The sequence below is a fragment of the Penaeus monodon genome, chromosome 32 (genome assembly GCF_015228065.2).
Source record: "Penaeus monodon isolate SGIC_2016 chromosome 32, NSTDA_Pmon_1, whole genome shotgun sequence".
NCBI classification, from domain to species: Eukaryota; Metazoa; Arthropoda; class Malacostraca; order Decapoda; family Penaeidae; genus Penaeus; species Penaeus monodon.
Window position 1 is genome coordinate 8,916,105 of NC_051417.1, and position 465 is coordinate 8,916,569.

The 465-nt window shown below is 37.0% G+C and overlaps 1 protein-coding gene across 2 annotated transcripts in view; it reads left to right on the forward strand.

Annotated features, from left to right (window-relative positions):
• LOC119593476 (exosome complex exonuclease RRP42-like) overlaps positions 1-465 on the forward strand; it is a 54,931-nt gene that overhangs the window by 51,462 nt on the left and 3,004 nt on the right. For both annotated transcript variants that reach the window (XM_037942411.1, XM_037942412.1), the window contains exon 3: positions 58-223. In XM_037942411.1, coding sequence (XP_037798339.1) covers positions 58-223 — 166 coding nt within the window. The remainder of the gene's footprint in view (positions 1-57; positions 224-465) is intronic.

Genomic DNA, 465 nt, shown 5'->3' on the forward strand with positions numbered 1-465 from the left:
AACACTTTGCTGCATATTGATTTCCCTTGAAGCTCAAGTATTCACTTTCCTTCACAGTTCTGCAAATGCCACCCCAGAGTTTGAAGGTCGAGGTGGAGACGACTTGGCCACAAGTTTAAGTGCCATGATGGAACGTGTATACTCTTCCCCACACACTCTTGACAGATCTAAGTTGTGTGTCGTGAAAGGGAAACATGTTAGAGGACTGTATATTGACATTGAGGTGAGTAGTTACGGATTTTTCTCACCGGCTCATGCTTTTCATTTAATTTTTCTGTTCTCTTTTCTTGTTTCAAACTCTTAACTTTCTTTCTGTATTTGCTTCCTTCCATTTTGCTTTTCCAGTTCTGTTGAAAAAATGTTAAGGCTTCATGAATGAATATTTTCAAACATGATAATTATGTTTTGTATTTTGATTTTGGATGTAATGCACATATTATTTTGTATATTCATTGGGTGGCTGTC